Source organism: Rhinopithecus roxellana, chromosome 15 (assembly GCF_007565055.1).
Source record: "Rhinopithecus roxellana isolate Shanxi Qingling chromosome 15, ASM756505v1, whole genome shotgun sequence".
In the NCBI taxonomy this organism is placed as follows: domain Eukaryota; kingdom Metazoa; phylum Chordata; class Mammalia; order Primates; family Cercopithecidae; genus Rhinopithecus; species Rhinopithecus roxellana.
Window position 1 is genome coordinate 55198146 of NC_044563.1, and position 18795 is coordinate 55216940.

Below are 18795 nucleotides of genomic sequence, written 5' to 3' on the forward strand. Positions count from 1 at the left end.
GTGGATTCTCCAGTCATCTGCCTGAGTCTGGCTGGGTCTGGGGTTTTTATGGGCTTAGAAGGGAGGAAGTGAGTTCTGACTGATCCATGGATGGCCATGGGAGGGCTTGGAAAAAGCACTATAAGTTATCACTGTGGGCCACAGACTCCACCTGTAACTGACAGCCTGGCCCCCAGGCTTCAGGCTGTCCCCGGCTTGAAGGCGTAGCTTCACTGGGGACTGCCCCTTGCTGCCCAGGAGCCTGTCTGCCTCCTGCCGCCATCAATGTATGGCCCAATTGCCCAGGCTGTTCTTGCAGAGGGGTGCCTGCAGGCCCATGCCAAGCTGCCCTCATTCCCCGCCTCGGCCTCCCTCCCATGCTTGTTGGTGCCCGAAGTCCAGAGGGGGCTGAGGTGGCAGGGGGCTGGCATGTCAGCACCACCCCAAGCACATGCACACCTTGCCAGGTTACGATAGCACCTGGGCTCGGTCACAGCTTTGCTCTGTCTTGGAGTGGGTGCTGGGAGCGGAGAGAGGCCAGGCAGTGGGAGCAGGCACTTTCAAGCCTGCAGGGGCAAGGGGCTTCCTGGAACTCCAAGAGTGCAGGGATGCCCAGGTCCAGAGCTGTGGCTGGGCAGCTGCAGCTATGCCCAGGAGTGTGGGGCTCCTGCCCCACCAACTCAGTAGGGGACAGGGTTCCCACCTGTTCCCTGCCCCCACCAGCTCTGCCTCCCCTGCTGCAGCCAGCATCTTTGCAGTGGCTGCTCTAACTGGGCTGCTGCTGCCCTCAAAAGCCTTGTTACTAGGGCCTGACTCAGGCATGTGGGTCCCCACATAAGCTAGTAATTTTTTCCCCCTCCAAACACATATTCTTAACATACTTGTCCAACATTTAGAGAAGGCTGATGCTGCAGGATAATGGGTAAAGGAGGCTTTCCTCTCATGTTCCCAGTGACTTAGCTAGAGCCCAAACCTGCATACCCTAACTTACTCAAATAGAAGACCTATAGCTAACCTCAACCACCCTCCTTAGAAGGCACATTATTTGATCATGCAGTACAGGAAGGGTCCCACTTCTACACTTCTTCCACATACCCAGGCAGCCTATTGAAGTGTTCTTCCAACCTCTCCTTGAGAGGAATTATGATCATTGTAATTTTCTCCATCATGATACATTTCCAGGGATATTTCAGTGTTCCTTAGAGACTGTTTATCTGGACAGTGGTCTGGCTGGTATGCTTTTAAATCAAGCTCTGTTTTTGTCCATAGACAAGTTACTACATTTCTCTGTGCTTTACTTCCTTGTCTATAAAATGGGGACAATACCCATTTATCTTGCATAGTTGTTGAGAATTAGAGATGGCATTATACACTGCCTAGCACAGTACAAAGTAGACAAATATTAGCATTTATTAATGTTACTATCATAATCATTTTTATCTTACAAGATTGATTTTTTTCCCTGACATTCAGAAAATGCAAATTAACTTGATAATAAAGTAAACAGAATATAATACAGTAAGAGAACTTTTGGATTGGGAATGGCCTGTAAACTGTTTCCATATTTGTAAATAATCAATCAAAATAAGTATATTCTTGAGAGCATTTAGTCTACCTTAGAATAAGAAAACAAGTGTCTATTTAAAAGATAACTTCAAACAAAAAGGAGATTAAGTTGACATGATCACTATACAACTAGAAGTGTACCTCACTTTTCTGGTAAGCTTCTTGTTAAACTATATTGTAGAATACAGAAACTTTATCTGAAAACTTTTATGGCATAATATGAAAATCTTTATCTAAATTTGTATACATTATTCACTTGGGAAAGGCAAATTATGCAATTCAAGCTATTTAGATTCTATCTAAATTGGCTACAGGGTTTTGAGATCACAAAAGTTAATAAACAACATTATTATAACTTCCCAGAAATTATACTCTATTTAAAATGTATAATCTTCTACACTATTATAATATTCTAGTAACATAAATGCATCAGTTATATTAATCCACTATGAGGTAAATATAAACTTTTAAATATATCAAACAATGAAATTTTAAAAGTACTTACATGCAGTACACAAATATGCAACAGCTGTATATCATTGGGAGTTCATCCAGTAGCTATAAGAAACAAAGAAAGATAACGGGCTTGAATATCATGGAGCAGCAATTATTATGCAAATCAAAATAAGACATCAAAATGATTAAGATTTTCAGCTCTTAGATTAGGTACAGAGGCTCACACCTGTAATCCCAGCACTCTGGGAGGCCAAGGTTGGAAGATCGCTTGAACTTAGGAGTTTGAGATCAGCCAGAGTAACACAGTAATACCCTGTCTCTACAAAAACTTAAAAAAAAAAAAAAAAAAATCAGCAGGGCATGGTAGTGGCATGTGCCTGTAGTCCCAGTTACTTGGGAGGCTGAGGCAAAAGATCGCTTGAGCCTGAGAGGTCAAGGCTGCAGTGAGCCATGATTGCACCACTGCACTCCAGCCCGGGCAAAACAGCAAGATCCTGTCTCAAAAAAAAAAAAAAAAAAAGTTTTAGCTCTTATTTCATTTCTTTTACTAATTCTTTTTATGTATTTATCATCAAATTTACTCTGAGTATGTGTGTGTAGTTTACTGTTTTTGAACAAACAAGGTTATTATCCAAGTGTCCTAATGTACATACCTAAGCAGGGTACCTGACTCACTATTCCTGCAGGGCAGACTTGTCATTGCGCTGCTCATATCATCTGGTATTACAAACTATGATATTGCACCTCCAGAAAAAAATGATGTCCATCGTCTGTAGGTTCATAGGTCCTATCAGTATTCTTTTGCATTTCCATCCTTCCTATATCACCTTAAATGGATAAAGTGACTACTAACATACATAAGAAGAGGTATTAATGACCAGGGAAATAATATTATTAATCCAAGTAAAGTATATCTCTGAGAAATAACATTTACTATTATTATTAGCAATGATAATAGTAGTAGGAATAATAATTACAGTCATTATGTGTTAAACTGCAAACTAGACACTAAGCTAGGTGTTGTAGATACCAATCTTACAGAGTTTATTTATCACTAGATACACATTTAATTAATTCTTTATGTGCCAAGTAATGTGTTAAGAGCTGAGGATACAATTATAAGACACAGTCACTGCCTTCAAGGAGTTCACATTCTAATTAGAGGTTAAGGGACTGAAAGCTTAGAGTAAGGATTCCAACAAAAGGAGCACACAAAAGCCAAAGAAAGTGATGGCAGGAATGAAATGAAATGGGGTGGTGGAGAACAGCATTCTAGGAAGTAGGAAGAGAGCTTATGTAAAGTGAATGATGTATTCTGGTAAATTATCAGAATTATGAAAAAATAGCATTTGTGCAAGTTAACTATTTTTAGTCATTATTTATTTATTTATTTATTTATTTATTTTTGAGACAGAGTCTTGCTCTGTCACCCAGAGTGCAATGGCACGATCTCAGCTTGAATGAGGTCTGTGGATTACATGTAGTAATAAATCAATGTTAATTATTGATTTTGTTGGTAGTATTGTGGTTATGTAGGTGAGGTTTTTTTTTAAGAAATAACTTACATACCATAAAATTCACCCCTTTTTTTTTCACCCCTTCATACCACAGTAAAAATTTATATCCCTTCTCTTCTTCACTAATTAAGTTTCAACAATGTTTGGCTTTCAGTTCTTCACATTTCTTTCCTACCACAGGACCTTTGCATGTGCTGTTTCTTCTACTTAAGCTTCTCCTCTTCCCCCAGTCCCCCTTTACCTTAATCACTTCTGGATATTTTTCAGGTTTCATTGTATGTGCCACTCCTTCACCCTAAGGATCCTGAGATACTTTTAAGTGGTGGAGCCACAATTTAAAGCAGTTCATATCTGACTTCTACTTCCTGATACCTCTCTCAAAGTTAATGGTACACACTAAAGTAATTGAAAGGTTTTTTTCTTTTTAGTAAGCTATAACCAACTATATCACTGATAGCTCTTACTTTTACTAAGACTGATCTTTATCCAGAAACAATAAAAGTAAGAATGCCACCTAGCTGCTATGACCCATGTGGCATCAAGCCCTATTTCAAAGTTAGGTAAGAAGATGTAGTACAGCAGCCTGGCCAACATGGTGAAAACCTGTTCCATCTACCTTTTTGCAGAAATTGACAAGCTGATCCTAAAATTCATATGAAAATGCAAGGGACCCACAGTAGCTAAAACAATCTCAATAAAGAACAACAAACTTGGAATACACTCTCCAATTTCAAAACTTACTACAAATCTACAGTAATCAAGGCTATGTGGTAATAGCATAAGAATAGATATATAAGTCAATAGAATAGAATTGAGAGCTGATAAACTCACACATTTATGACCAGTTGATTTTCAGTCAGAGTGTTAAGACAACTTAATAAGGAAAGAACAGTCTTTTCAACAAATGGTTTTGTGACAATTAGATATCCAAGTACTAAAGAATGAAGCCAGACCCCTACCTCACACCACATAAATAATTAACTCAAAATTGACCAAGACCTAAATGTAAGACCTATACTCTTAGGCAAAAACACAGATAGAAATATTCACGACCTTGGATTAGGCAATAGTTTTTTAGCTATGATACCAAAAACATAAGCAACAAAAGGAAAAAAAACACACATACACACACACAGATAAAATGCACTTTGGTAGAACTGAAAACTTTTTTTTTGCATCAAAGGACACTACTAAGAAAGTGAAAAGATGCGACAGGCCATCCATGCTCTAAGCCTGGCAAGGGTCTGCTTGCCTGTGTCCCACATGGTAGAACTCAGCATCTGTAGGGGGCCTCCTAGGGGCAGGAAGGGAGTAGCACCCAACCCTGAGCTGGGCGCTCGTGCTTCCCTGGAGCTGGGTGGAGGAGCTGAGGGTGTGGACAGGCATGAGGTATGGACATGCCCATCCCTTTGAGGACCAAGATCATGACCACCATAGAGCAAGCACCCCTGAGGTTCTCAGATAAAAAGTCTGACACCCACTGAGGGTCCAGTCAGGCTCACCAGGCTACTGCAGCAGTCCCAGAAGAAGCAGGGCCAGGCTGAAGCAGTGACACCACAGACTTGGGGCACAGGGGGTATCTCAAGGCTGCTGTAACAAGTCACCATAAATGCAGTGACGCAAAATGGCACAAGCTGATGACAGTTGTGGAGGTCAGAAGTCCAGAATGGGTCTCACTAGGCTGAAATCAAGGGGCCAATTCAGGGGAATCTGTTTCCTGCCTTTCCTGGCTTGCGAGGCCCCATCATGGCTGTCACCTGGGCAGCTGCTCTGCTCCACAGGCCTGGCCTCACTTATGGGGCTTCAAGAACAGTGCCTAGATCATCTGAGAGCCTGTGGCATCACTGTCATGACAAAGGAACATTTGGGATGCACTGGAAGCCCAGAAGTCCAGAGATGGGGATAGGAACCATCAGTTACTATGGGGCACCTTGGGGGTCCCACACACACCACTGTGGGTGTCAGACCCTCACATTGTTGCCACTTTGGGAAGGGGTCAGCAGTTTGCAAAGGACTCTGGACAGCAGCAGGGAGCAGCAATGACACAAGGGTTCCCCCCAACCCCTGACACTGTTCAGACCTTCACCCCCTGGCACATGGAGGAGGTGTCGTGCCCCTGCTTCAGGAAGCCTCGAGGGAGACACATGCACCCTCAGAATTCCCAGTTGGGGGCTCCTCACTGGAGGGCACTGGCAGAAACTGGTGTCAGAAAACAGCAGCACAGAGCGGATCTGGAACAGATCAGGGTATCACAGAAAAGATGCTTCATAAGATGTGTTTTGATGAGGATATTTAAATAAGTGTAATTTAATTGATGTTAAAAAAAAAAGTGAAAAGAAAAGTCACAGAAGAAAATATTTGCAAATCATATCTGTATCCAGAGGCTAGTATCTAGAATATAGAATATAGAAAGAAGTCTTACAACTCAATAAGAAAAATACAACTACAGCTATTTTAAAAATAGGCAAAGCATATCAATAGACATTTCTACTATGAAGATATACAAATGGTGTCAATAAGCACATGAAAAGATGTTTAACATTAGTCATTAAGGAAATGCAAATCAAAGTCACAATGGGAGAAACTACTTCATACCCACAAGATGGCTATACTAAAAAGATAAACAGTAACAAGTATTGGCAATGATATGGAGAAGTCGCTGGTGGGGATGTAAATGGTGCAGCCACTTTGAAAACCAGCCTTGCAGCTCCTCAAAAGGTTAAATGACCCAGCAATTCCACTCCTCAGTATAGGTCTAAGAAAACTGAAAACATACATCCACAATGAGGGAAACTAAAAATATTTCACCCCCAAATATATTTCTTTCATATATTTTGGGACAGTGATTCAGAGGGACTAGAAACCAAAGAACAGCTAAAAAGCTGTCTGTTCTAGAGGAGATGTGCATCTGTAGAGAAAATAAAGTCAAGTAAATAACAGATGCAAACAGGCTTTCTTTGAACCATGCTCCACCCCTTCATCTGGATCTAGGAAGATTAACTGAGAATCTGACACCTTTAAAGGTCTGACAGAAATATTTACCAAAGGCTACCATCTGTTCTTTCTAAGAGCTGCTACCCATGAAGTTTCATCCATATAACAAGCCTGCCTTTGCTAGCCAGGCCTTTCCTCTTCTCTTATAACCTGTCTTGCTACCATAACCTGTTTTGCCAAGCTCCAAGCCCCTATTCTTTGTGTGACCTCAAGATGGTATAAAAGTATCAATCTTTTGGCCATTTGAGTTTTTCATATTTTGTATGCCATGCCCATACACATGTTAATAAGACCTGTATGCCCTTTTTCTTGTTAATCAATCTATCATCTTTTTTTTTTTTTTTTTTTTTTTTGAGATGGAGTCTTGCTCTATCACCAGGAGGAGTGCAGTGGCACAATCTTGGCTCACTGCAATCTCTGCCTCCTGGGTTCAAGTGATTCTCCTGCCTCAGCCTCCCCAGTAGCTGGGACTGCGGGTGCACGCCACCACACCTAGCTAATGTTTGTATTTTTAGTAGGGACGGGGTTCCACCATGTTGGCCAGGATGGTCTTGATCTCTTGACCTCATGATCCACCCACCTCGGCCTCCCAAAGTGCTGGGATTACAGGCATGAGCCATCGTGCTCGGCCTATCAGTTTGTTTTATAGACTCAAATCACTGAGCCTTTGGGGAAAAATGTAAACTTTCCTACAACACAACTTGTACACAAAAGTTCATAGCAACATTATTCATAATACTTAAAACATGGGAACAACCTAAATTTCCATTAATTGGTAAGTGGATAAATGAATGTGGTATATCCATACAATGTAATATTATTTAGGTAAAAAATTAAGTACTTCTTGCTACAGCATGGATGAAGTGTGTGAAAACATGCTAAGTCAAAGAAACCAGACATAAAAGGCCGCACATTATATGATTCCATTGATATGAAATGTCCACAATGGGCAAATCTATACAGGAAGACAGTGATTGTCAGGGGTCATTGGAGGGAGTAATAGGGAGTGGCTGCTAATGGGCATGGTTTTCTCTTTGGGATGATGAAATGTTGTGGGATTAGATAGTGGCAATGGCTCCACAATCTGTGAACATACATAAAACTACTGACTTGTACACTTCAAAAAGGTGAATTTTTACTGTTGTATGATGGGGTGAAAAAAAAGGGTGAATTTTTTGGTATATAAGTTATACCTTAAAAAAAAAACTCACCTACATATCTATAATACTACCAACAAAATCAATAATTAACATTTATTTATTACTACATGTAATCTGCAGACCTCATTCAAGTTTAAGTGCCTCAATAATATCATAAATACAAATATGAACACACACACACATGTACACTGTATTTAGTTGTCAGGTCTTTTTATCTCCTTTTATCTAGAACACTTCATCAGTCTTTGAATTTTATAACTATCATACTTTTGAAGATGATAGGCCAGATGTTTTATATAATGTCCTTCAATTTGGTTTTGTCTGATGTTTTCATAATATTAAATTCAGATTACACATCTTTGGCAAGAGTATCAGAGAGGTGATTCTTGTCACTGCATCCTACTAGATGGCATTTGTAAACCAAAAATAAAGTTCTAAGCCCTCCAACTGACTAGATGGACAGCTCTTGGCCAAGGGGACCCCAGAGAAACATGAAAACTGAATTTTTAGCCATGATGAAAAGAGGTCCAACATGCCTTGTTACAATCCTCACCCTTTTGGAGTTTAGGCATAACTGCCCAGGATTAAGGTTAAAACAGAGATCGTAAGACTGATAAAACAGATTTTGGTAATAAACAGTCATTACCAAATTATAATCATGGTAAGAGTTGCAAGGTAGCCATGCAAGCTAAGAGTTAAGTTACACCCTGCAAACCATAAGATCTTATTAAACAGGTTTCTTTTCTTAACCCACTATAATGTGGCTTACTTTTCAACCTGACTTTGGTATAGCATCACATGACAAGGAAATCAAAGGACCTCCTGAGACTGTATTGTCCTGAGATAGCAATAATACAGGGTGGAGAAGAAATTCCAGGCAGCAATTTCATATGACTTAGAGTCTTTGGGCTGGTAAGATCCTGAAAAACAGGGTGTGAACCAAGCTGGCTAAGACCGATTGGATCCAACATGTCACTGGATTTGACCTAGGTTTCACCTAGGACCTCATTATGTGCTCATTAACGTACTAAATCACAAACCCAGCAGCATGCTGAAACAGGTCAGGGTCACTGGTCTCATTGTCTAATGTGTTATCCGAGCTTGTAGTCTCACAATCAAGAAAATTAAGGAGTGTGGACACAAAGAATGAGGTTGGAGCAAAAGTTTAATAAGCAAAAGAAGAAAAGCTGAATTCAAAAGCTTTCATAAGAAACTGCTCTCATGTCTGTGTTTGAGGAATTTATCTATAAAACTGTGTGCATAACTCCCCTTTATCTATGTAGTTGTGGGTATGTCTCTAGATAAGCATTAAGTGAAATTTTTTTGTTTTATAATTGTGGGTTTGTTTAAAGTAAGCCCCCCTCCTCCCTGTGCAAGTTTCCATGGAGCCCACTGTGTACATGTCTGAAAGGGGGAGGACACTTTTCCTGGGTGCTCGCTAATCATACAAAGAACAAAGGGCTTCTATGCTGGACTTTTCCTGCCTTGCCTGCTTATCTGTGGCTTATCTGTGCAGGTGCACTGTAGCTGCGATTTTTTCAGGCAGGCACCTTACACAGTCTGAGTTTTTCTCCAAGCTGCTCTATCTTCCCTGTAGCTGTTGATTTTTCCAGCAGGCAGCTTTTCTGAGGACCAGCCTTAACTTTTTTTTTTTTTTTTTTTTTTTTTTTTTTTTTTTTTTTTGAGACGGAGTCTTGCTCTGCCGCCCAGGCTGGAGTGCAGTAGCCGGCTCTCAGCTCATCGCAAACTCCGCCTCCCGGGTTCACGCCATTCTCCTGTCTCAGCCTCCCGAGTAGCTGGGACTACAGGCGCCCGCCTCGTCGCCCGGCTAGTTTTTTTTGTATTTTTTAGTAGAGACGGGGTTTCACCGTATTAGCCAGGATGGTCTCGATCTCCTGACCTCGTGATCCGCCCGTCTCGGCCTCCCAAAGTGCTGGGATTATAGGCTTGAGCCACCGCGCCCGGCCCAGCCTTAACTGTTTACCTAATCAATTTTTCCTTTTCTTCTCCTTCACTATGACAGTTCCAGGAATACCTATATTTGATGTAAAATGGGTGGCACCACAGTTCTGATAAATTTCTACCTTTTTCCAGGAATTTTCAAGAATATTCCATTCCTTGGTTAGAGAAACACATAAAGGTAGCAGCCCTAAACCCCACTGCATGACATTCTCTCAAGTACATCTGCACTCCTTTTTCTTACCTTTATTCTTTGCAATAAATTACTTCTATTATTTTTCAACTTGTCATTGAATTCATTCTTGTGATGGTATCAAGAGCCTAGACATTGGCTAGGATAGAGGTCCACTGGTGTTTGGGGACTTCTCCCAGCTCATCAGTATCACACCATGCCATGGTCACTAATATTGGCTCAGAATAAGCCTTTAAAAAATATTTGACAGGCCGGGCGCAGTGGCTCACGCCTGTAATCCCAGCTCCTTGGGAGGCCAGGTGGGTGGATCACCTTAGGTCAGGAGTTCAAGACCAGCTTGGCCAATGTGGTGAAACCCCGTCTCTACTAAAAATACAAAAATTAGCGAGGTGTGGTGGCAGGCGCCTATAACCCCAGCTACTCAGGAGGCTCAGGCGGGAGAATCGCTTGAACCTGGGAGGCAGAGGTTGCAGTGAGCCGAGATCACGCCACTGCACTCCAGTGTCGCTCTGGGCGACAGAGTGAGACTCCATCTGAAAAAAAAAATAATAAGCCGGGCATGGTGGTGCACGCCTGTAACCCCAGCTACTCAGGAGGCTGAGGCAGGAGAATCACTTGAACCTGGGAGGCAGAGGTTACTGTAAGCCAAGATTGCACCACTGCATGCCAGCCTAAGCGACAAAGGCGAAACTCCATCTCAAAAAATAACAATAATAAAAATTAAAAATAATAATATAAAATAAAAATATTTGACAAGGTTTAGTTTTTCCATTAACACATATAATTTTGATTTGTCCCATTAGTGATGATTAGGTTGCTTGATTAAGGTGTTTCCCACTAGGCTTCTCCACTGTAAAGGTATTCTTTCTCCCCTTTTTAAGTACTTGGTGAAAAGGTACTTTGAAACTATATAAATATACTCTTCAACATCAAACTTTTTCTTCATTTATTTATACTCATGTATTATTTCATTTAATACATCATTTATTATCTTTGTATGGACTCAGGTTTCCCATATTACTCATCGGGTTATAACTATTATAACCCATTACCACTTATTTTGATGCTCAAATTGTCCCAGATTTGGCCAGCAGGAACCCCTTCAAGTTGGCTTCAGTGTCCTTTTGACATATTCCCATAATTTTTTAAGCCTTTCCATTTTTTCCGGCTTAAAAAGATGATCTAGGCTGATACTGTCCTTTTTTTTTTTTTCTGCCCCAGCCCTTGGAATCAGCCCTGGTTCCTTTTAAAGAATGATTTTTAGAAAACAAGATCTGGATGCTAGATATATTCTTTGGCTTTGAAGTTCACCATTCCCAGATCCTCTCATGGACAGAGCTTGAGAATGTATGTACATATGTGTGTATTAAAATATTTAAGTATGTATACATATATACAAAATACGTATGTGTATCACATATTTTCACATCTATATGTCTATTACATATGTATGTGTTGAACATGTGAGTTTGCACTGTTAACTCCAATTTCAATTTGTCACCACAGAGTTCATTCTAGTTTTCATCTTTTCCATGTTTGCGACTTTGTTCTCTAACAGTAAGAAACCTGGCTCCCATTCTCCTTAGTATATTTATTTATTTGATTAATTACCCTGTATGCAACATGGCTTCCATTGCTACATCTCCTTTTCCCAAGCAATGCCCTTCTCACTCAATTCAGGCTCCAACACTCAGTGCTGGGCTGCTGCTGCACCTCCACTTAGAAGGCCTCTCGATCTGCTTGTGCTCTCAGATCCTGCACTGGGCCACTCTGCCATGTAGAAGTCACCCTCACCTTCCCAGGGTACCAAAACATGGCACAAAGCTGTCCCCACTATGTGGCAGTCTCCCCGTCCCACTCAAGATTCCAACCACATGTTAAATGACCTCCCCAATGTGTGAGGACACCCTCCTTATTCTGCACTGAGCTGTCCCCTTTGCATGGATACCTCTTCAACCCTGGTCTCTAATACCCTGTCCCTGGGCTGCCTTGATGTGCAAATACCCTCTTCACTCCTAATTAGGTTCTGACATCCTACACTGGACTATCTCCCTATGTTGACACTCTCTTTAACTGGCTCAGGTCCCAGTGTTCTGTGATGGATAGTCCCCACCCCATGTGGCTATCCTATAAGCCACACTCAGGTTTTGACACTCCAGTGTGGCTACTGAGCACTTGAAATAAGCCTAATCTTAACTAAAAATATATTGCAGGTATAAAATATAACCAGATTTAAAAATATGAAATACTTTATTCATAATTTTTATATTGATTATATATATATAATATTTTAGATATACTGGGTTAAATAAAATATATTATTATTATTATTCGAGATGGAGTCTCGCTCTGTCGCCAGGCTGGAGTGCAATGGCACGACTTTGGCTCAGTGCGATCTCTGCCTCCCAGGTTCAAGAGATTCTCCTGCCTCAGCTTCCCGGGTGGCTGGGATTACAGACGCACACCACCACACCCAGCTAATTTTTGTATTTTTAGTAGAGACGGGGTTTCACCATGTTGGCCAGGATGGTCTCGATCTCCTGACCTCATGATCCACCCACCTTGGCCTCTCAAAGTGCTGGGATTACAGGTGTGAGCCTCCATGCCCAGCCAAATAAAATATATTGTTATTTTCACCCATTTCTGTGTAGTTTTTTTCAATGTAGCTACTAGAAAAATTTAAATTACAAATGTAGCTCAGATTTTATTTGTTCTACTGTTCTAGAAGTTTCTGGATTAGTGATGGGAAATCAAGAGATCAAAAGACTAAGGACTTGACATATATGCCCTCCTCTGAGTAAGGATGGAAACTAAAAATCCTTAGCTAGCTCTGCAGGGGTGTCCAATGTTTTGGCTTCCCTGAGTCACACATAAAATCAACACTAATGGCCGGGTGTGGTGGCTCATGTCTGTAATCCCACATTTTGGGAGGCTGAGGCAGGCGGGATCACCTAAGGTCAGGAGTTCGAGACCAGCCTGGCCAACATGGTGAAACCCCATCTCTACTAAAAATCCAAAAGATTAGCCGGGCTTGGTGGTGGGTGCATGTAGTCCTAGCTACTTAGGAAGCTGAGGCAGGAGAATTGCTTGAACCTGGGAGGCAGAGGTTGCAGTGAGCCGAGATCGCACCACTGCACTCCAGCCTGGGCAATAAGAGCAAAACTTCGATTCAAAAAAATGAAAAATAAAAATAAAAATAAATTGCAAAAATACCTCATAATGTTTTCAGAAAGTTTACGAATTTGTATTGGGCTGCATTCAAAGCCATCCTGGGTCACATGTGGCTCACAGGTTGGACAAGCTTGCTCTAAAGTCTTGCTACCTAGAGGGACTCAGACCATTCAAATGGATGCCACAGAAACATGAAAGAATGCAGGTTTCTCAGAATAAGAATGTATTGTTCTGGTGAACTGATTGTGTCTTTTTAAGATGTCCCCATGTGACTGCTCTCTAATGCTGCTCTCAATTGTATATGCCTGCACAGAGATGGTCAAAAAGCCCTATACTATTTATACTTGTTTTCTTTATGGACTCACCTGCTTATTTCTTTACTTCACTTAGTCAGTTTGGATCCTCAGACTTGAAGTAAAAAAACTCCAGAGATTACAAATCCCATCTTTTAGCCATAGTTATGTGCTCTTTTCTCAAATCTGAAGTACTTCTGAATTAAGAGAAATAAGCATTTGTCAATTTCATCATTACTAACCTGCATTTCATATTTCAGAGTCATGTGGAAGCACCAGGATCCCATTCCTACCACTGAAATTAAACAAATGAAAAAAAATTAGCATGAAATTCTTTGTGCGTGGCCAGAGTGACCTGAGAAGACAATAAGACATTTCAAAGCATTGAGTTAAGGATAATGAAGTTTATAAAATCTAGCGGCAAGATATAGCTGACTCTTGAGTAAGTGCTATCATTGATGAAATTTTAGTGTAGAAAAGAAGTACTATATAAGTTCTCTTAAATTCCCTCCTACTAAGTGACTTACTAGACTAACAATATTTCATTGTTTCTGTAAAATGTATTATCTGATGCTCAGGATAAGTTTTAATGCACGTAGCTGGTTAGCTACTCCTTTGCACTTCTGTCCCAAATGGCTAAGGTGTATGCTTAGTAAGAGCTGGTCAGTTTGTTCCTGAACTTGTTGATGCCATTGTATTTGGTTATCAAAACTATGACTGCAAAAAGAGTTGTTGCTTCTCCAAGAACTATTTAAAATGTTTAAAGTAGACTCAATAAAAATGAGTTGCTGGCCAGGCACGGTGGCTCGCACCTGTAATCCTAGCACTTTGGGGGGTTGAGGGGGGTGGACCACGTGAGGTCAGGAGTTTAAGACCAGCCTGGCCAACACGGTGAAACCTCGTCTCTACTAAAAATATAAAAATTAGCTGGACGTGGTGGCAGGCCCCTGTAATACCAGCTACTTGGGAGGCTGAGGTAAGAGAATCGTTTGAACCCAGAAGAAGGAGGTTGCAGTGAGCTGAGACTGTGCCACTGCACTCCAGCCTGGGCAACAAGAGCAAAACTCCGTCTCAAAAAAAAAAAAAGTGCTAATAAAAATCATTGTTGAATTAGTTGTGGTTGGATTATCTGTTACAGACTGGGAAAAATAGTAAAAATCTAAAAAGATTCTGTAGGCAGGGCACAGTGGCTCAGGCTTGTAATCCCAGTACTTTGGGAGGCTAAGGCTAGAGGATCACTTGAAGTCAGGAGTTCAAGACCAGCCTGGGCAACACAGTGAGACCTTATCTCTATTAATACATAAAATAATAATAATAAAATTAAAGAATAAAAAGATTCTGTGTTCATATCCTAAGTTCTTCCCAAGTGCCTCCATTTTAAATAAACTATTTTCATTTTAGGGTTTTATAAAATGTTTGGTTTTTAAAGCAAAAAAGAGTAAGTAGAACTAAAATTAGGGTCTCTCATTCAATGGTCATGCCGTATGTTAAATAATTGTCAAAGATTACATACAACAAAAATAAAACCTCAGGCCCAGCGCAGTGGTTCACACCTGTAATCCCAGCACTTTGGAGGCCGAGGCAGACAGATCACCTGAGGTCAGGAGTTCGAGATTAGCCTGGTCGACATGGTGAAATCCCATCTCTACTAAAAATACAAAAATTAGCCAGGCATGGTGATACACACCTGTAGTCCCAGCTACTTGGGAGGCTGAGGCGGGAGGATCGCTTAAACCTGGGAAATGGAGGTTGCAGTGAGCTGAGATTGTGCCACTGCACTCCAGCCTGGGTGACAGAGTGAGACTCCATCTCAAAAATAAAAAAAATAAATAAATAAAAATTAAAAATTAAACTTCATGTATATATGTATTCAATAATTCTGTGCTTCAATATATCAAAGGTTTAATATCCAAAATTTAAAAAATTCTATGCTTCAACTTAAAAAAATTAACTGACCAAGTATCAGCCCCTATGACATCTAATAGAGCTTTTTTCTCTGATTCAGTTTAGTTCAGAATTTACTGAGTGCATCCTATTTGCCAAATTCAGTTATGGATGCTAAGGTACAAAGATAAGATCCAGTCATTGGCCTTAATGAAACATATAGTCTAATGGAAGAGACAGGCAGATAAACAGACAGTGCCTGTACATGGAGATATGTGTTGAGTACCATGGAAGCACAGAGAAGGAACGCTTGTGAAGGAAATCCAAGAATGCAAGAATGATGGTACAGATTAAACTTAAGGATACATAGGACTTAGCCCAACACATGTAGTAAGTAGGGGTGTCATTAAATAACTTGTATGACACCACCTGAGAAAAATTTCAAACTATATGTTATTCTTGCCTTTAAAAAAGTCACTATATAGATTGTAATTTTTATTCCTCAAAATGAAATGAGGGAAATAAAACAGTTATTGCACTCATCTCATTAGAGAAATAAGGAAGTGGGGTGGTTTGTGTTTTTTTTCCCAAAAAAGTAATTAGAAGGTACAAAGGTGGGTAAATTATTCAATGTAAAGGGAAAAAAATAAAAACCTTTAAGTTATTTAAAGTCACACAATAACAATATATTATGAAGTAAAAAAAAAAAAAAGTGAGATGGGATGATTATTCATCTTGGTAGAATGGCCACTTTATCATGCCTTACTCAAGGACTGTTTTTATCAAAACGTTTTCAAAGTGTTCTCTTGATACTGTTAAATTATTTAGCATTAAAGGTCTGATTTTTTCCCCCTGCTTTTGCTCACAGAGCCATTAAACGTCTGACTTTTTAGAGGTCTCTACAATTTATTTCCTTTCAACAATCTGGGTAACACATAAAAAAGTATTCTGATAGAAAATCTATTCTGGTGGCTACTCAGAGGTTTCAAATTGCTTTCAGGAGAGGGTAGCACTAGGTTTATTCACTCTTTTTCTTTGTTAGTTTCCATTCTTTTAAAAAAAGTACTCTCCTGCAACTTACATTTCCAGACATTTAGAGTCCAAAGACATGTAACAGAACAGCATTTTTACTTTGCTCCTTTAAAGCAAACCACCAAGTTTTGCTGAAGTTTATCAGGTTTCTTGAGATACAATTCACATAAAATTAATTCAAAGTATAGAATTGAATTGTTTTCAGTATATTCAGACTTGTGCAAACATCACCTCAAGCTAATTTTAGAACATTTTCATCACCCCTAAAAGAAAGCCTATACCCATTAGCAATCATTTTCCATTTTCTCTCAACCCCTCCAGCCCTGGGCAATCAATCTACTTTGTCTCTACAGATTTGCCTACTGGGGACATTACATCTAAGTGGAATCATACATCATGTAGTCTTTTACATCTAGCTTCTCTCCCTTAAGCATAATGTTTCCAAGGTTCATTTATGTCATCACATGCATCAGTGATTCATCCTTTTTATGGATGAATAATAATATTCCATTATATGAACATACCATATTTTACTTATCCATTCATCAGGTGATGGACATTGCTATGTATTGAATGTTTGTATGCCTGCCTCCCCAACTCCCCAGTTCATATGTTGAAGCTCTAACTCCTAATGTGATGGTATCTGGAGGTGAGACCTTTGGGAGTTAATTAGGTTTAGATGAGGTCATGTGGGGGTGGGGTCCCCAGGATGGGATTAGTGCCCTTATAAGAGGAAGACACTGAAGCTTGCTTCTTCTCTTTCCACAGCATAAACAGAGGGAAGGCCATGTGAGACACAGCAAGAAAATGACAGTCTGCAAGCCAGGAAGGAGACGTTTTTTGGTTTTGGTTCCTCACCAGGAACCAAATTAAATGCCACCTTGATCTTGGACTTCCAAGCCTCCAGAACTGTGAGAAATAAATGCGTGCTGTTTAAGCTACCCAGTCTATGGTATTTTGTTATGGCAGCCCGAGCTAAAAAATACATTTAGGTTGTTTCTACATTTACGCTATTATGAATAGTGCTGCTGTGAACACTCATATACAAGTTTTTATGTGGACTTTTTTTTATTTCATTCATTCATATACACTTTGGAGCGAAATTTCTGGGTCACATGGTTTAGTATTTTGAGGAAGTGTTTTTCAGAGTGTCTGTACCATCTTATATTCCTATCAGCAATATACTAATTTCTCCACATCTTGCCAATATTTATCACTGGCTGTCTCTGTGATTACAGCCATCCTAGTGGATGTGAAGTGGTATTTCATTATGATTTTGATAAGTATTTACTTAACCAGGACCCCATTTGTTTTCAATAAATATCTACTGTGTACTTAATGCTCCAAGCATTTCCACTGGGATAAGTGAGTGTACAAGAGAAATATGGTTCCTGTCTCAGAACTTTAAACACACCATTAAAAATACAAAAAGTGGGCCAGGTATGGTGAGTTACACCTATAATCCCAGGACTTTGGGAGGCCAAGGTGGGTAGATCCCTTGAGCTCAGGAGTTCGAGACCAGCTTGGGCAACACAGAGAAACTTTGTCTCTACAAAGCATACAGAAGGTTAACTGGGCATGATGGCATAGTCCTGTAGTCACAGCTACTTGGGAGACTGAAAGGTGGGAGGATCACTTGAGTCTGGGAGGTCAAGGCTGCACTGAGCCATGATTGTGCCACTGCACTCCAGCCTGGGTGACAGCGTGAAATCTTGTCAAAAAACAAACAAACAAACAAAAACCAACCAAACAAAAAAACATCAAAAAGGGGAGGTATAGAGCTATGGGAATCTATGCAAAGATAATGTTATTACCTTGTCTAGGGGGTCAAAAGAGGGCTGCCTGAGGAAGTAACACTTAAGCTAGAATTTGAAGAATAAGTTAAAATTAACCAGATGAAATAATTTTTTTAAAAATGAGATCATTCTATGTAGAAGAATCATCTAGAATAAAGGCGAAGTTAGTGCATTCGAAGAACTAAAAGAGCTTGGCTTAAACCATGAACAACTTGGGTATAGGGATCCAATGATGAAACTGGCATGCATGGTTTATAGAAACTAGATTAAGAAGAACTTTTAGGCTGGGCGTGGTAGCGCAAACCTGTAATCCCAGCACTTTGGGAGGCCAAGGCGGGCGGATCACCCGAGGTCGGGAGTTTGAGACCAACCTGACCAACATGGTGAAACCCCGTCTCTACTAAAAAGACAAAATTAGCTAGGCGTGGTGGTGCAAGCCTGTAATCCCAGCTATTCGAGAGGCTGAGGCAGGAGAATCGCTTGAACCTGGGTGGCAGAGGTTACAGTGAGCCAAGATCGCGCCATTTGCACTCCAGCCTGGCTCTTGCGAAACACCATCTCAGAAAAAAAAAAAGAACTTTTAAAGCCATGTTAAAATCTGATTCTGATTCAGATTTGGACTTTATCCTAAGGAGAAAGTACAGTTGTTAAAAAATGACACATACAGATGCACATACGAATTGACATAATCACTTTTGCATTTTAAAAATACCACTCAGGTTACAAGGTAGGAAAATGTCTAAAGACTAGTTTTCCAATTTTGATATCAAAAATATTTTAAAGCAATCCCATGTA

General features: G+C 40.2%; 1 protein-coding gene across 1 annotated transcript in view; it reads right to left on the reverse strand.

Moving 5' to 3' along the window:
- Nucleotides 1–18795, reverse strand: part of ACER3 (alkaline ceramidase 3) — a 163653-nt gene that overhangs the window by 54181 nt on the left and 90677 nt on the right. Inside the window, exons 3-4 of the mRNA XM_010366770.2 lie at nt 13531–13583; nt 2051–2103 (exon numbers count right to left, since the gene is read on the reverse strand). Of these exons, the coding sequence (XP_010365072.1) occupies nt 2051–2103; nt 13531–13583 (106 nt within the window). The remainder of the gene's footprint in view (nt 1–2050; nt 2104–13530; nt 13584–18795) is intronic.